We start from the raw sequence: 15,541 nt of genomic DNA on the forward strand, positions 1-15,541 counted from the left end.
TTTCTGAATATAAAAAGAATGACAACATATGACAACATACTTTTAGACCACTCTGTGAAAATTCCACTATTTTGATAATCATTTTAGCCAAGAACAACATTAAACAATTAAAGACTTCACTCAGTAAACATATCCTTTCCTATTAACAAGTCATTATTCATAACTCCTTACATATAATTAGATAATATTATAACATGTAAGTTTTTACTACAAGATACATTGCATCATCTATCATTTATAAGATATATCTGGAATTCTAGAGCATTATTTCAATATTCATAATTCAACTAGTATTTTGCTTAACCACGTTATGCTTAAGACATTTAACAAAAATGCCAACACATTTAATTTCTAAGAAGAGAAAAGGTGCTTTTGACAAAAAAAAAAAAGAAGATGAACTTGTAAAAGAGAGTAATTTACTGGGTTTTCTCAGAATATAGATTCTATTTACTACATATGCATTAAGGTTGATGAAGCTCCCAAGCTAAAAGTTAATTTGCATTATGTGAAAAAGTGAATAAGAGTAAAAATTGTAAATTTTTCATTGTAACCTGTGAACGCCTAGCATAACTGCTGAAAAGGAAACACTTTCAGGATACTTGTGTATGAGTGCTTGATGTTAGCCTAAATGAAACTTGTTTCAATTTTGTACATTTCATTTTTCTGCAATACACGTTTCCACTATATTTTATTACTGGAGAACACTAATTTCATGTGTAACTTAACTGTTTCAGAAGCACTTCAATGCCACATTTTAATACCTTTTAAATGTATACATTTCAGATTATGTACAAAATGAGCTGTTTGTATAAGACTGTATGCAGTTAAACAAACAAACAAGATTTAACCTGACTGATCGATCATCACTTCCAGTCATTGCTAGCGGTTTTGTAGGATGGACAGCCAAAGCCCACAGCTCTCCTTCACAGTGCCCCTGCATTATCAGGAAAGGCTTATTACGCTCATGTACCACAATTTCAAAAATTTCACTGTCTTGTGTCCCGACGAGTATATGGTCTCCTCTCCAGCAAACACTTCTTACAGACAGACCTGTAGAAGAGATTGTTGCTGAGACATACATCCCCTGAATTTGTGAAACAAAGGTAGCATGGCACATGACAAAACATAAAAAGCAAGAAAATGTCAAGAAGCATTCATAGACTTTCCCTTGTTACTCCAGTTACTCCTTTTATCTATTCCATATAACACATACTGCCCTTGGAGCATTAACTTTTCAAGCTTAGTATTACAAAAATTCTAAAATAAAATGTGAGCCTTATTTTAATAAAGGACACAGCCAATTCTTGTACTACAAGATCTCTGACAGAGAAAGATATACTGGCATTTGCATCTGAAATTATGCATTTAATGTCTTTAAATTTCAGCAAAGGTAGCAGAGAATACAAATTACAATTTCTGATCAAACCATGGACCTTAGCACTAGCTACATGAACCTAAATTATGTGACAGAAGTGTCAGTGGAACATGCATTATACGTAAGACAGTCAAAAAGCCCAATTCTCTCCAGCTTGTTTCTGAGACGCTCCCTGTAAAGTAAAACTTTGTAACATCTTAATAATATCTGGAATTATTTTTCCCACTAAAAAGAATATAAAAATAAATCAAACTGAAACAACATATAAAGAGATGAAAAGGGTTTATGATGGAATTTAACATGCATTTCTAACAAATGAATTAGTTTCCAGGCTTACAGTAGAGGTGAGCGCTCACAGGCTGCACTTGTTTGTACATAAGGTTAGGAAAATAAAATGGAAGTTAGGACAGTTGTACACTAAGAACCCAGTCTTAGGTGCCCAATTTTAGGAATGTGCACCTTTTAAAACACACTGTATTTATTACATTCTGATAATGCAACTCAATTTTGCCAATTTCAGGTGTTGAGAACCAGATGGAAGCAATGCCTAGTTTAATTCACTTTGCCTAAACACTGACTTTTGTGGAGAGTAGCTCAAGAATGATCTTTGAAAAACTACTCTGGATTAATCTGAGAGACAAAATTATATCTATCAGATGAGAGAAAGGAATATTGTAATGGTATGAGCTTATGTTTTTCTGAAAAATATTTTTAACTAGTAAATCTCCTACCTTATTAGTATATCAAAAGTGACAAACTTCTTTTTACCTTTATATCCTTGATCTGTTTCCCTGAGATCAATCACAGTAATTGGTTTGAAATTTAAGTCCCACAAGCGAACACAGCCATCCCTGCCACCAGTGGCAAACCCCTCTTCACATGCATTCATGCTGAAAATTCCTGCCTAAAGACAGAAAAAAGTTATTTTTAACAATATACACCAATTAGAGATATCAATATGGAAAGCGGAATTCTTGTCCACGCTGGCATTGATTGTCTTCCTGTCTTCCTACCTGTTACACTGTTGAAAATAGCATAAACATATGCAACTAATACACGCTTTAAATATTAAATGAGTCAGAAATGCAGACAAACTCAAAACGTGCAGAATTCACATTCAGTGACAAACAGTAAGACAAGAGAATTGTTGCAATACTGCTTTCATCCTGACAATGACGATCATAGTGATGCTGCTTCTTATCCCTAGAGTTTAGTTTCATACCCTCTTGCCTTAGGGCCTGCTCCAACTCTCACAAATGTCAGCAGGAAGATTTCCACTGATCTCTGTTAGGGCCTTTGTTGCTATTTCTCAGCTTCTATGTGACCAGGCAAAAAACATCTGGGATTTTTTTACATTTTAAGCCAAGGAAGATTGATTTAAAATTTAAGTTCAGAAGCAAAATATAAGAAAAACAGTGATCACTTTATACCATTTAAAAATACATAATATAAGCTCTCATTTATAAGGTGGACATCAGGAAATAAAACCTAATACATTTTCTTTAACTCACTTGATACATGTTTTCTTCAGGATAACAAAGAGGAAAAGATGATATATCTATTATTAAAATAAAGATACTGTATCCACATAGCCACTACATTTGATGTAAATGTGATACATTATCTAAATAGCATACACACTTTTTTTTTTTAGAGTACCTACACAATTCACTAGTCTTATTTTTAGAAGTAGCTCACGCATTTCAGTAAGCAAAGCTACTGAAAGGGTAACTTTGGCTAATAAGCCTATGAGATGTTAAAAAAAATTCTATATTTATTGAAAATATTTAATATTCCGCTATGACAAAAGAAAACAGGAGAGGATTAAAAACGATAGAAGGGAAAATCTGTCTCTCTAAATCCTGTCCAAAAGAAGGTAGAACAGCCAATAACAGACATATATCTTCTACAATATTGTTCTGAAATTTCAATTTTGTAAAGGAGTAAATGTAAAGTTCCTATAGTTTCTTTGATTGGGGGTCTGGATTTTACAGCTATGAAGGATGTTAATCCCAAAAGTGAAAACAATTTGCAAAGGAGAGATTGGCTTTGGGGGAAAATGAAGCTGTACACTTACAGAACAAATTAGCATCCGGTGTTGTGGCTTGTGAGAATTCCCAGGTACTCATGACTAGTCTCTCCTATCAAATTGGGTTTTCTTCTTAAATTATAACTAAGGAAAATATCATAATGGACTAATGACAATGAAATACAGACTGTGTTTGCTTCAGGTAACAAGGATATAATTTTTCAAGGTGAGAAAAAAGAAATCTCTCAGCTTTGACAAAAAAAAAGGGCGGATTGTTACTAGAATGACACACGGCAATCAAAACTGAAAGACTAGGGTGACAGAACTCGAAATTTTTGACGTGTCATGTCCATCCGCAGGATACAGACTTTTAAGAGAAGCCATATTTTCAGGAGTAGTACGTGCTTAAATGGAAATGTAGTGGAATTTTTAAGTCATAAGCAGATTAGATGGCTAACTCCCATTATCTCTACTGTCCTGAAAATCCTCTTTCTGTTTCTTTAGGGGCCTAGAGATTTTTGAAAATACAACCCAAACTGTGTTTGTTTCTCTATGTGTGTGTGTGTCTGTGACTGCATTAACCTTTTAGCATCATTGAGCAAATAAAAGGCTAGAGGAATTTTGGCTCATTTTGTACTGAATTCTGCCCAAGTTCTGGCATATTGAAATCTTTTAAAGCTCTTTTTGGAATGCAACCTTGATAACAGAATTACTCTCTTTTCTCTAATTAACTCCTTCCGAAATCCATGATTTAATTAGTCAGTATTAAAAAAAGAATCAGACATTTGGCAATGTGGGAAGCTGGCTGAATGTTCTGAAGAGAAGATCAAGTGGATCCAGGATTAATCTGTTTTCCATTTCACAGAATATCCTTATCTTGAAAAGGACATACTGGTTGCCAAGGAGATTTGGCAGATGTTGTGCTTGCTCAATCTCTTGAAATGCAATAAGACATTCTTGTTTCAGTCTATGTGCCACTGGAATAGAATAATTAGATGAAAACTTGAAAAAACGCCCCTTATTAATGGGGACTGTAAGTAGCTAATGGAAGAAGCTGAGCTTAGCTACTCTTCATTTAATTGTTAGGCCCACACTAAATAGGGAAAAGAGATTATTTACTCAGGTAGCTTGGCCAGTCATAATACTTCCACTAAATCTTTTCTTTTAGACACTGTCAAGATTGTTAATGCAAATCAACTTCATGCTTCTCTTAATCCTTCAGCCTGACATTGTCACTAACATAATTTGATTCTTGTTGGTCAATAGCCTTCTAGCAGTAATGAGAAGCAAACTATTGCACTGACTTTGATCCAATTGAATAATGGGAGCAACAAAGATTGATTGTGTTCCTGAATCAAAATAAAACATGTAGATCAAAGTCTTCCATCTTAAAAGTTACAAAGTTTGACATACGGACTCTGCATTCTTCTGTTACAAATCTTTCATTACATTTCCTAATGAACGGGAAAATTCTGGAAATAACATCTCAAATTGATCAGCAGTTTTCTCAGAATGCAGAGTATTTTCTATTTTTCCAATATAACCAGCTGGTACCACATCTCTGTTCCCTCAAATTTGAAAAAAAAGAGTTGAATGAGAGCAAACAAAGAAATACACGCCCAGATCTACCAGAAATCACAGTTGAAAGCTGGAGAAGTACAAGAACAACTTGACAAAAGATGGTCTTTACTGCATGAATATTTTGCTACTGCTTGTATCCAAGAAGCTTCCAATAGTGAGGTAGTCTCAGGTTTTCTATTACTGCTGGATCTATCCTGCCTCCAATGGACAAAAATCAAATATTAATTTATCTAAATGCAGGCATTTATAGAAAAACCACCACACTAATCCTGACCATGCAATTTCTAAAACACGTGACTGCAGTTAGCTATAACTAGAACCAAGCTGGAAAGATCATATGGAAACTTCAGAAGCAACTGACTACTACTGAGCAATATGGAAAACAGAGACATTATATCAGTTCAATAAGAAGTCCAGTGCCTCCTTTTTGCTCCTAGATACAATTCAGAACATAGATGCTAACATGGAGAAGAGTGGAGAAGGCTCCGGGGAGATCTAATTGCGGCTTTCCAGTACCTAAAGGGGGCCTACAGGAAAGATGGAGAGGGACTGTTTATCAGGGAGCGTAGTGACAGGACAAGGGGTAACGGGTTTAAGCTGAAGGAGGGTCGATTTAGATTGGATGTTAGAAAGAAATTCTTCACTATGAGGGTGGTGAGGCACTGGAACAGGTTGCCCAGAGAGATTGCGGAGGCCCCCTCCCTGGAAGTGTTTAAGGCCAGGTTGGATGAGGCTTTGGGTAACCTGGTCTAGTGAGGGTGTCCCTGCCTGCAGCAGGGGGGTTGGAACTAGATGATCTTTGAGGTCCCTTCCAACCCAAACCAGTCGATGATTCTATGTAAAGCAACACATATGTTGGGCACTTATTCTAAGATATTGTCTCTCCCAATATATACTCCATAGCAAGGAAATGGATTGCAAACATTTAAGGTTGGTGTCAGTAAATTTACGGTGGAGAGCCACTATTATGAAATTTAATCTTCTGATCTAACAAATCACCCATAAAACAGTTAAAAAATGGGCATATTACTATAAAAACCAAGTTTAAATAGTTGCCTATATACCTCCTAATGGCTGAAATAAGCGGGCAGTTACCTTTCAAATCCATGACTAATCTAAGTAGTTGGAGGAAAATACTGCATGACTTAATGTGCTGATACACGATACCAGCTTAAAACCACTTATTTAAGTTCATTATATTGTTTCCATCTATATTTAATTAGCATTCAGCCAATTCACATAGGTGTGCAATAGTTTTAACAGAGTGCTTGTTATTTAACCTCGAGCGTGTTATTTAACCTCAGTTTCTGACATCAATCCACACAACTTTAATGTGTATCTCTGAAAGACTACCTCAAAATAAATTATTCAGCTGCTGAGAAAGCATCTTATGTACATTTACTATGCAAGGCAAAGGCATAGCACACAAGAATCTTTAAAACGTAGAGTTTTTAAATAAGCATACTATTTTATCTTAATACCCGAGTAACATCTTGTGTATATATATATCTTAATAGTCATGGACTACCTGGAATTTAGAACATGTAAGATGAAAAAATAAATATAAGAATCTATAGTATGTTCTTTGCACTGTTACAAAAATGAGACATCTAATAAAAGATTTTTTTTTTTTTTTTTTAGTCAAGGTCTATATGAACTATACCAGGCGGCTTTGGGCAACGTGGTCTAGTGAAGGGTGTCCCTGCCTGCTGCAGAGGGGTTGGAACTCAATGATCTTTAAGGTCCCTTCCAACCCAAACCATCCTACTATGCTATGATTCTATAACTTTCTAGAATCAGATGCACTGCCTACAGATAACCTCCTGAAGTACTTCCAGTGCCAATGAATTTACCTATGCTTTCATGATGCTCTGTTTTCTTTCCCCCTTTTAAAAACTTTCATTATTACTATTATTATTTAGGAGAGATCAGCAAAACTAGAATTTGAGTTTCCCATTGCCATCCAGTGTTCCCTGTACATGAACTCTGTGCCTTTACTCTTAACCCCTGCTCATTTCCATATTTTCCAACTTTTCATTCCTACTTGTACATTAAGTGAACTCTCCAGTCCTCTTCCAACTAATTTTCCAGTCATCCCAACCTATTTGCTTTCAACTTTTTGTTACTACTCAAACTCAGATAGGAATCTGCCAGAAACTCTTCTTTCTTCAGTGTACAGTTCTTAGTATTGCTGTGACAGAAGACAGATAATCTGGCTTAGCTACGAGTTCTTATTTTGCTTGCTAGTCTTAAAGTTGCTGTTTCCTTGGTTGCTTATACTGGGACAGCATGGTTTATTTTTCACATTGAATTACTCTTAAAATAAAAAAATGTCTTTTCAGCTAGGGTAACTGTAACAAAGATAGCCAACCTTTGAAAAGAACCCATTTTCTATATTAATGCACTGCCAATTGGATGGACTACATCTCCACACCACTAATGTGCTTTAGAAAATGTTTTCCTGCATCTCAGATGCCTACTGTTTATGCTGCAAGAAAGGAATACATGGTACTTCATGCAAATAATGAGTTGTTTTCCTTGAATAAATTTTCAGTTTAATTCAAGCCTGTTGAGGAGTAATGATGCAGGATGATAGACAGGATGACAATTCCAGCACTAGAATACTGAACAGAAATTTACACCAATTCCCTACTATGCACATACTGTGCTTTTAACAACATATGCACAAACGTTATCAGTCACACTTGCATTTTCTTTTCAAAGGATGGACAAGGAGGACATGATTTATAAAATTAAGTACAAAATAACTGTAAAATATGATGGTAATAGTTTAGTTTGGCTCAAGAGGCACTCTTATTCCAAGCTGCTATATTTTGTGCTTACAATAGTCTGACAATATTATCCTTTAAGGTAATATTTTACTGAAAAACAAGGTTTCATTTTGTTGGAAAGTAAGCTTCCAGGAGAGATTTTATTGGGGGGGGGGGTTCCCCCTGAAATTGGTGAGATTTGTAGTGACTAATCTCTTGTGAAAATGAATTCTAAAGCCACAGAGTAGTCCCCCTACTTAATTTTCAGTACTGCAAAGTACAATTCCATCGAGCCTAGAGGACAGAACCAAAAATAAAAGGCTAGATGAGTACTACTCCAAGGTCACCTGAGCTCCATCCACTGATGCCACTGAAGATAAGGAGCAAAGCACTTCAAATTTGATTTTGTGGTCAACAAAGAACTGACTGACACAGCACATAAGGTATAGAGCAACAAGCTCTCATCATCCTAATTTATCTGTTGTTAGGTCATTTCACACTGACACAGCTGAAAAGCACTGCATTATTCTGAGAAACAAACTGCTGCAATTCCAAATACTCCAAGTAACAAATATATGAATATACAAGGCAGGTGTCTTCTATATCTGATCCAGTCCAGTACTGCCGGTTAAAACAAATGCATTCTTATAAGAAAGAATAATAAATTGTTACTGTTTTTTACCTAGAATTTCGAAGCTGAAATATAGGAACTCATATGCTTGTATTTTCACAGTATTTTAAATTGTTAATAAAGGAACTTTAAATATTATCTAGAAAGTACAATGCTTTGCGAAACAAAAATTAACCTTGAACCAGCAAATAATATAGCTTCATAAAGTTACTGTTGCTCCTCCTTTAACAGTTACCGTAGCAGTTTCATGTCTCATGGGTTAAAACAACCAGAAATTGATTAACTTTGTTTTTAAAGTGATACTTGGACAATTTAGTTGAATCTTGCATTATATTACCGCATATGACTTACTACCATGAGAGGAAATGAGGACTCATAGTTTGGCATGCACAAATTAGATTGCAAACCACTGTTTATTTACTGCCTACTTTAATCACAAAACCATATGCTTTGAAAGAATATGGAAAATATAATGAAAACTTAGGTAGCAAAAATATAATCACTTCATAGTCACATTAAAAATTTTGATTAAAAGAAAAATCTTACAAAGCACTTTTGAAAAGTTTTATTAAACTTTCACTGATATGTCTTCAATTTTCAAAGCTGTATACTGTTCTAAAAAGCTGAATGAATACAGTAAAATGCAGGAACACAGGACAAGGAAGAGTGATTCAAGCTAAAAGGACTAAATATACATGTCTACAAACGAGCTATGTGTTTGGGCTTACATTACAGTTCATAAAATCAATGAGATTTTAGCTATTAGACCACCTCCCAGTAGGACTCAATTCATGGAATGACAGAATAGCTGATGTTGGGGAAAAATTCTGGAGAGCTTCTAGTCCAAACCCCTGCTCAAAGCAGGGTCAGATAACAGCAGGTTGCTCAGGGCTGTATCTGTTGTAAGTATCTCCAAACGGACAGAGATGTGGATGGAGACTCCACAGCCTCTCTGGGGACCTGTTTCTTTGTTTCAACACCAATTGCCTAAATACAGGAGGTCCAGGCCTTCTGAGATGCTTTAGGATTAATCAGACATCCACAAAAGAAAGTCAGATAAAGTAGATCTATACTCCTTGGGGGAGGCAGCTGTATACGCAGCTCTGGTATATAAAATGTCACTATATATGCCCACGCATGGGTAATTGAACAGAGTAATACATGTCTACTTAAGGGTAAACTTAGTAATCAATAGAACCTGGCATGTATTTAAGTCCCTCATCAACGATAATGGGAAACAGTACATAAATAGACACCTAAATTTACTTCTCAATCTAGCAGTCACTTTCTACCACAACAGCGATCTCAAGCAACAGAAAGGAGAGAAAAAAATAAACATTCAAATTAGATATACTGAGTCTCTATCATCAAAACTGTTTAGCAACACAGACCAGGTGATCTTGCACTGCCCTTCCCAGCTCTCCAAAAATCTGTTTAATATTTTATATTAATTTAAAGAGATATACTTACAGCATGTGCTCCCTGTATTGTCCGTACAAGGTTGATTCCTTTCCATACATATATATCTCCATTCAGTGCACCAGAATACGTCACTTCATCCCTCGCACAGGCTAGGCACAATATAGTTTGGAGATCACCAGTTTTGCCAAAAACACCACGTTTTGGTGTCAATGAATTGCCACACAAGCTCCAGAACTGCAACATAAAGTGATTCAGAAAGATGGATATTTTGCTAATATCCTGTAATTTAATATCTACATCTGAAAGAGAAGTACCTTACCTCCAAGAGACATCATCATTCATATCCTTTTCCCTGCTTTATTTCTCCACTCGGTTAACAACTTTTTATGTTATTAACCAACTTCATCTTTCCACAAAATCAGCATAGCAGACTAGTTGGGAAGGAGTTTCAGGGTATCAGTGTTAAATCAAACTTAAATTCTTTCAAATTATAGTTTGAGAGTTGTATTTTCAGTCATTTTTGAAAAGCGTTTCATAATAGAACTACCTGATCTTTCTTTGATGCGAGACTTCCACTTTGCAAATGCTGCATCTGTACTTTATATTACGTTAGGCATTTCAAGATGCAATCTAAGCATGTAAATTTCTGACAAGGATGCCATTTGCTCTGTTTGAAAGCAGCTGGTTTTATTATAGACTTGCCACTTCTCATCAAAACCACTGATCATACAAAGCAGCCATCTAAGGCAGACATTTTTGAGAACTTTCTAATAAACTGTTAGCATGTGATTAAAGCAATCACATGTGAGTGAATTTCCTCCTAGGTGATCCAACATGTACTAACGACTCCTAAAGACAAAGTCTCTTGTCAGAGCACAATACTTGCCAATCAAATCTCCAGCTACACTCTAGTTTCTGAGATCTCTGCAGACAAGCAGCACTTGCATGTTCCCCCTCAAACCCTCCTGTCCAAACACGTAAATGTACACTTGAAAGTCAACAAGCTGCTGGAGTAATGCAGTGCAAAATGTGAAAGCATTTATTTCATCACTGCTGACAGGTTACTCACATTGTTTCAGCATGTTCCCTGTATACCTGTTTATGAAACTGTATTTCACAGGAAGTCTGTTACCAATAATCTATTCAAAATTCTGAGCAGAGACTTCAATTAATACAGGATAATGTAAGCAGTTACAATGAACAGATTTTTGTACCAGGAATACTGTAATTAAGAAATAATCATATACTGATTAGACAAAACTCTGTATCTTAACTAGTATTTCTTTAACCAAAGCACACAGGTCATAGACTATGTTGTTGCTTGAGAAGTAACTGCACAATCACTGCATAAATCAAACACCTAGCTCCAATATAGAAGTAGGTAGCATATCTAAGAAAAGTAATTCCTCAATATCAGTTCACATGGAATTATATACATGACTTGATTACGTAGTATTACGATTTGCATAAAACATCATGTGAGGAAAAAAATGATAGTATTGCAAACATGAAAGTAATTATTTATATCTGAAAGAACAAGAAGAAAGGATGGTTTAAGAAAAATATGCATCAACAAAAATCTCTTGCCTGATCCAAATGCCTATAAATCTCTAGGATTCAGATTTTTAGTTAAAGTTTTCTCAAAGGAAACACCAATTATTTTTGAAATGCTATTGTTATTTTAAAAGGCTTCATAGAGCCTTTAAAAGTTGCTCAAGTAAACTTTTGCTTATCTAAATAGATATGTTTTGACTTCATAAAGCCACCTGAAATATACTAAATCACTGCTGACAAATATTAGCTCACTATTGGCATAACAGTCCTTTTAGATCTTCAAGTAGGACAAAAAGATCATTTTTAATCAAGCTCATGGAAATCTGTAAATGACATGCTAAACACTATGCTAATTCAAAAATGTATGCAATCTAGCCAACACATTGAACACTTTTTCCAATAAACCATTAATACATATTAATCTAAACATTCATTGTATAAAAAGCAACACTTTTCCCACCTCAGGAACCTACGCATAAGAGCAATACAGAACTTTCAAGCTGCCATCTACTGCTGTTATGTGGTAACACAGAAGACAGCGCATGGGAGAAGGCAGTGACTTTAGGATACATATTTGATGACCGTCAAGCACTGATAATCCTGCTGACAGAGTTAAACCTGAAAAAGAAGCTGCTTCTGCACAGCAGTTGGTACATGGATCAAAGCAGTGCTTCATAGAAACGCTCTGCTTGAAAAAGATGAACTGTCCAAATTATGAATCCTGTAACAGGTACAGAGTGTTCAAAATTACAAAGGTAGGAATAACAGCGGGGAAAAGAATTAAAAGAAACATCAAGCATTTTCCTTTCTCTTTCTACTGTATCCCCATAATTTCTCAAACTGTAAGAAAAGTTTCTTCAACTCATTTCATCTCTGCAGTGTAACAATTCATTAATTGTTCAAGAATCAGAAACTTGAGTACCTGCACTCACCTTAAACCTGTGCATCCTGTCTTATGCTACTTGAGATTTCAAACAGCATGCTTTAGACAACCTAAATTTTAAATTATATTATGATCATTACATACGATGTTACTGACAACTGTTTTATTCCTTCTGCATTCCTTCTGTCAGGGCATGAACTCTTTTCAGCAGAGATGGTTTTCCACTATATATATCTTGTAAAATGTCTAGAGTAGTCAGGTGTGATCCATGATTACAGTTCCTAAGAAGTAATATTATTCTTATAGAGGACCTTTCATATTATAATTATATAGTCCTTTTAGATTCTATTTTTATATATTTTATAGAATATAAACTACTGCAGCTTACATATTTTATGAATTAACATTTATTTCATTACCTTGATGTGTTTTACACCACAGCTGACGAGCTTGTTTGGCTGGTACAGATCCCAAGAAATATCAAATATCTGCATTAAAAAAAAGCCCCAAGGATGTCAGCAGAGATGGCCTTTCTAGCATGGGACAGTTAAAACAGTAAAAAATTGTAGCAAATTAACAGACAGTCTGAAATGCTTTAAATGGAACTACTGGAATGACTTTTTATCCCCTCATTCAATACTGAAATTGCAGTGTATAGCTCTTATTAGTTCTGTTTGGGTTTTTTTCCTAAATAATTACAACACGTGATAAAACAACATAAAAGTTCATTTACGGACTAGAAAAATTTAAGAGATTATTTGCATTTCGATTTCCCATATGGGGATTAGGGTCTTGGAAGTGCATTAATTTTGCACTTCCCCTGCATGCTTACAGTCTCAACAAACCATACACAAATAAATGGTTACACATTTTTAGAAAGAAACGTACATATCTTAAATACATTCACATATCTTAATACATACCCAAGCTTTATGCAAATTCAATTTCTAAAACATAAAATGCTTTTTGTTCAGATATACTTCTAGTATGTGTACACGGACATGGTTTAACAAACTGAAATTACATTGACACTCAAATTCTTTAGTTATACTTACTCTGTCTGTATGACCAGGAGCCATTGATAACAATTTTCCTTTTCTCCAGTCCCATACACAAACTGTGTTTTTCGAATCCAAACCAACTGAGACCAAACGCTAAAAATGTCCAAATTAAATAAATAAAATAACTCAATATATTAATGAAAGCTAAAGTCATCGTTTTGAATAACAAATTCATAACATATTTGAGTTAGACGCAATAGCTACATTTCAATATAGAAGAAAACTAAAGATACAACACCTTATGTCAAAGCTTCCATAGATGCATCTCTTCAGCTACAACACAGTGATCATAAAGAAATGAGATCTTCTTGGATAAAAATATATTTCTGATTTATAATGTTTAATATATATAATTATATATAGCACACATGGCAAGCAGCAGTCAGGAGACATTTGCAAAAAGTAATAATCTCACTGAAGTTAATGAAACTATATGTGTTTTTCTTTAATTACATATAACTTGTAAAATAAATACTTAAATTCTGCAAGTTCAGGAGATACAAAGAAAAAAATATTTTCTTCAATCTTCTTAGAAATAAGCAAAAGATTAAAAACAGTTAAAAGCTTTAAGAGTCTTTCGCTTGGTTCTTCAAAACACGTATGAGCAACTGTTCCTTTCGCTTGGTTCTTCAAAACACGTATGAGCAACTGTTCCTTTCTGAATCCTTTCTCAAACCAGAATCCAACGAGATCCCAAACGTACAAATTTCACTAAGCCTTTAATATTCAGAAAGAGCCTGAAGCTAGTTAAACCATAAAACCAGGAATGACAAAAAGATTGTTCCAAGAAAATATAGAAAAATAAAAGTTTGAGATCTTCCTATACTCTGCAGCCTGTCTTGTCTTCAACCGTGAAGATATTTTGCACAGATTTCTTGACACAAATCATTGACCATCTTAGCCAACAGTCCACTTTTACTATATCTATTAACTAGTCAAAACGTTATTTTTCCTATAGAAATTCTCAACAGAAAGATTAACAGTATTAAAGATCACATAAAAAGGAATTGAGTGATTTTGAGTTTTGTTTTTAAAGAAAATTAAGTCTTTGTTCAGTTTATACATGAATTGTGACATCTTAGTTTTGATAAATGAAAGCTTTGCAAATCTTTAGGACAAAGGGGTTTTTTCACTGTGCAGCAGTTAATACCAACACACATTAAAGACAAATTTAGTTTCAATTTCTATGTAGATTATCAAAGTGAGTTTGTAAAAGCAAAAGTAAACCCCAAACATAAGTAATTTTTTTCTCAAAGACAGAAACCTATTCCCAATAACATAATTTTTTTTTTTTTTTACTGTCTGAAAAGCTCCAAGACTACGAGAAGAAAAAGAAACAAGTTAAATACAATTGCTATGCATGTTCCCTATTTATTAACACCAACTTCAATGTTTCAGATACTGGAAAGTCCAACCTTTCTATTCCATCTTTGTAAGCATTCTTGGAAGGAACATCAATTTCAATTCCAGCTACGCTTCCAAGCGGTTCAATTCCAGTCCTACTGCAGAATGAGAGGCGTAAATCCAGACTAGTTTTACAATTACTGCATACACATCACAAAAAATTTGGGTGATGCCTTTCCAGACATAAGCCAATACAATGACTTCTTAAAAAGGGAGGTTAAATGATGTTCTCGGTTTTCCTAAGAACTAGAAAATCTTGTTACCAACCAACATACCGCCCCAGTGGAGCAGGGCTCAGAGAACAATGTACCATGGAGTAAGCTGAACTTCTCTCAACACCAGAGAAACTGGAGGGTAATCTTGGTGTTATCTAACACAGCTGCACCAGTGAATCATCAGGTTCCCCAAGACAATTAACAAAGAATAATAAAAAAAGAACAGATAATGTCTTCCTGAGCTAGCCAGACCACTCAGGGATGGGGATGAGAGTGCACATGTGGCACAACCCAACATGAAGTATAAAAACTGAACAACTAATAAAACAAACTTTGAAGAGGGCAATGGGCTTGACCTCACTTCAATGCACATATTCCTTCCCAGTGACTGGAGATGCCCAGCATTGTGACAGTAATCATACACAGACCAGTAACAGGAACTACATTTTTCTTGTGATTCATCTGTATATTGCAATTGCTTGTGTTGTGATTTCAGTATGTTGCTGTATTGCTCTACTAGATCAAAATCCCATATAATGCCAAATATATCAAATAAGTATGTTTAATATCCAACATTAAAGCCTGTAAAAGAACCTGGTCAGGGACTCTGACAAA

At 34.9% G+C, this 15,541-nt stretch overlaps 1 protein-coding gene across 3 annotated transcripts in view; it reads right to left on the reverse strand.

The window, feature by feature from the left end:
- EML5 (EMAP like 5) overlaps positions 1–15,541 on the reverse strand; it is a 110,267-nt gene that overhangs the window by 72,361 nt on the left and 22,365 nt on the right. For all 3 annotated transcript variants that reach the window (XM_054828042.1, XM_054828041.1, XM_054828040.1), the window contains exons 3-7: positions 13,302–13,400; positions 12,666–12,734; positions 9,858–10,043; positions 2,144–2,279; positions 849–1,050 (exon numbers count right to left, since the gene is read on the reverse strand). In XM_054828042.1, coding sequence (XP_054684017.1) covers positions 849–1,050; positions 2,144–2,279; positions 9,858–10,043; positions 12,666–12,734; positions 13,302–13,400 — 692 coding nt within the window. The remainder of the gene's footprint in view (positions 1–848; positions 1,051–2,143; positions 2,280–9,857; positions 10,044–12,665; positions 12,735–13,301; positions 13,401–15,541) is intronic.

This window comes from Grus americana, chromosome 5 (assembly GCF_028858705.1).
Source record: "Grus americana isolate bGruAme1 chromosome 5, bGruAme1.mat, whole genome shotgun sequence".
In the NCBI taxonomy this organism is placed as follows: domain Eukaryota; kingdom Metazoa; phylum Chordata; class Aves; order Gruiformes; family Gruidae; genus Grus; species Grus americana.